This window comes from Apteryx mantelli, chromosome 24, assembly GCF_036417845.1.
Source record: "Apteryx mantelli isolate bAptMan1 chromosome 24, bAptMan1.hap1, whole genome shotgun sequence".
Taxonomy (NCBI): domain Eukaryota; kingdom Metazoa; phylum Chordata; class Aves; order Apterygiformes; family Apterygidae; genus Apteryx; species Apteryx mantelli.
The window spans coordinates 4,797,536-4,800,358 of record NC_090001.1 but is presented as its reverse complement, the minus strand read 5'-3'; the positions used below and the strand labels follow the sequence as shown (position 1 = coordinate 4,800,358).

The 2,823-nt window shown below is 55.1% G+C and overlaps 1 protein-coding gene across 1 annotated transcript; it reads left to right on the top strand.

The window, feature by feature from the left end:
- Positions 1-510: 510 nt before the first annotated feature.
- On the top strand, positions 511-1,314 carry LOC136994149 (olfactory receptor 14A16-like; the record flags this gene model as incomplete). Its single annotated transcript, XM_067310395.1, has 1 exon — positions 511-1,314. A coding segment is annotated over one exon (804 nt), but the record flags the coding sequence as incomplete, so codon positions are not given.
- Positions 1,315-2,823: the final 1,509 nt, after the last annotated feature.

Below are 2,823 nucleotides of genomic sequence, written 5' to 3'. Positions count from 1 at the left end.
AGACTTCTTCCATTGTAGGGGTTTATAGGTTGGTCCAAGTGCTATATTCCTCTCTCCTTCTGGTAAACAGAGACTATTCCCACTGGGTCACCGGACTGAGTGTCCTTAGCTCAGCTCATGGAGCCCAACCCCCTCCTTTCCCCACCAAAGAACTGGAAATGTTTGTCACCTTCCTCCATTTACACCCCTCAGCAGAGCAGCACTGACTCCTCTGGAAATCGTTAGCAGAGGCCCCTGCTCTGCATGGCACACTCAGCCAGCACAAAGTGGAGCTCGAGCCGGGGAGCTGAGCGAAGGTAAAGGAGAGAGGAAAAGTGGGAGGTTCTGTGAGAAAGGCAAAGGGTTTGTCTGGCAGAAGACTGCTCTAATCTGTCCCTGTCTTTTCCTCCTTGGACAGGCCCCCATGCCCAGTGTCAGCAAATGTCCAACAGCAGCTCCTTCAACGAGTTCCTCCTCCAGGCATTTGCAGATACGTGGCAGCTGCAGCTCTTGCACTTCTGGCTCTTCCTGGGCATCTACCTGGCTGCCCTCCTGGGCAACGGCCTCATCATCACAGCCATAGCCTGCGACCACCACCTCCACACCCCCATGTACTTCTTCCTCCTCAACCTCTCCCTCCTCGACCTTGGCACCATCTCCACCACTGTCCCCAAAACCATGGCCAATTCCCTGAGCAACACCAGGGCCATTTCCTACTGGGAATGTGCTGCACAGCTTTTTCATTTTTACTTTCTCATCTCAACTGAGTATTTTGTTCTCACCGTCATGGCCTATGACCGCTATGTGGCCATCTGCAAACCCCTGCACTACGGGACCATGATGAGCAGCAGAGCTTGTGTCAAAATGGCAGCAGCTGCCTGGAGCACTGGTTTTCTCTATGCTCTCCTGCACACTGCTAACACATTTTCCATACCACTGTGCCAAGGCAATGTCCTGGAGCAGTTCTTCTGTGAAATTACCCAGATCCTCAAGCTCTCCTGCTCAGACACCTACCTCAGGGAACTTCGGCTTATTGTGATTAGTATTTGTTTAGTCTTTGGGTGTTTTGTTTTCATTGTGCTGTCGTATGTGCAGATCTTCACAGTTGTGCTGAGGATCCCCTCTGAGCAGGGCCAGCACAAAGCCTTCTCCATGTGCCTCCCTCACCTGGCCGTGGTCTCCCTGTTTATCAGCACTGCAATTTTTGCCTACCTGAAGCCCTCTTCCCTCTCCTCCCCAGTTCTGGATCTGGTGGTGGCTGTTCTGTACTCGGTGGTGCCTCCAACAGTGAACCCCCTCATCTACAGCATGAGGAACAAGGAGCTCAAGGACGCACTGAAGAAACTGGTCCAACTGCTACTACTTCAGCAGCAATAAGCTGCCCATCTCTCCTCACAAGGGATTTCCAATTTACCTGGGCAAGTCTTGTGCTTTGGACATTCTATCTGTGATAATTCTGTTTGTAAATGGTTGAATTCATCCCACTTCTCCAGCAGCACAAACCCTGTCTGTCTGACCTGGAAGCCTTCCGTAAATCTGCATAGCACTGTGTCCCGGCAGGCCTGCCAGTCAGCATGTCTGTAATAAAAGGGGATTTCCTGCGGACAGTGCCTGAAGGTTGGGCTCTTCTTCCCAAGCTGGAGCCAAGAATGTGCTCAGGGAGTTGCACCCGAAAAGGCCCTTTGCTGTGCTTGGGTTTTCCATGGGCTAAGGGGCATGAGCTCCTAGGGTGATGTATTTGGGAAGGAGGGCTGGAGTCAGCTGTAACTTGTGGGTGCCCAGTGTCCCTGGAGCAGGTGAGTGGTCAAGTGGTGTCTGCTGGGGACTGTCTGCCATATTAGAGGGCTGGTGAGAGATGTCCATGCTTCTGGAAGGGAATATGGAGCCACCGCGAGAGCACAGGGGATCTCCTGGGACAGCATGTGCCTGGGATGGGCAGTGAGTGGAGACTCCCAAAACCAAGTGGAGTCGCCCAAAGGTAAAGGGCTAAACGGAAGAATGCACTGAATGAGAGCTCAGAAATCTCAGGAGAAGCAGTGGGGACCCAGCAGGCACAGGGAAGGGAGTGTCCCTCGTCACCCTCAGCCTGGGCTGCTCTGCTGGGTGGGCTGGGGAGAGGGCAGGGGAGGTGGGGAGAGCTGGGGAGGGGCTGAGATGGGCTGGAAAGGGCCTGGAAGAGGCAAAACACCAGCAGGCAGCTCCTGTGTGTGAACAGCAGTGTGGGAGCACCCACCAGTGTGCTTGCAGGCAAATGCAGGTCTCCTGGGAAAGGCACCAGGACATGGAGGGTGCAGAAGAGAAGAGCCCAGGTTGTTTCCTGCATTGCATGGACACACTGGGGAAGCTGCCCCAGGGCCATCGTCCTGGACCAGCCCCTCACATGGCCCCTTCCCACTGCTGGCTGCTCATCCCAGCTGTGGGGTGGTGCATGGCCAGCTCCATCCTCCTGCAGCTCTCCATATCCCAATGGAGGGGAAAAGGCCAGCCTTGCATGGTCACTCTTCTGCACCAGACCCCAGCAGATCTGGGAGCACGGCTATCTGCTAACAGCCGTGGGGGGCCCAGCCCGGACTGGGCAGGGGCCAGGTGCTTGGATCCCCCAGACTCTGGGGGATCATTTCATAATCGCTGAATAATACTCCAGGCCTTTCCATGTGCGAGGTCTCTGGTTCCATCTCCAGCTGAGTTCTGGCTTTCCTCACTCCATCCCTGTGTGCACGGACAAGGTCTCAATGTTCCCCCTGGGTAGCCCATCCCCCTTCCACCCTCTGTGCATTTCCCCCCAGCACCCTGAGTGCTGGTGCTGCTGCCAGGGCAGAGGTGGAAGATCACCCGTAATGGCTC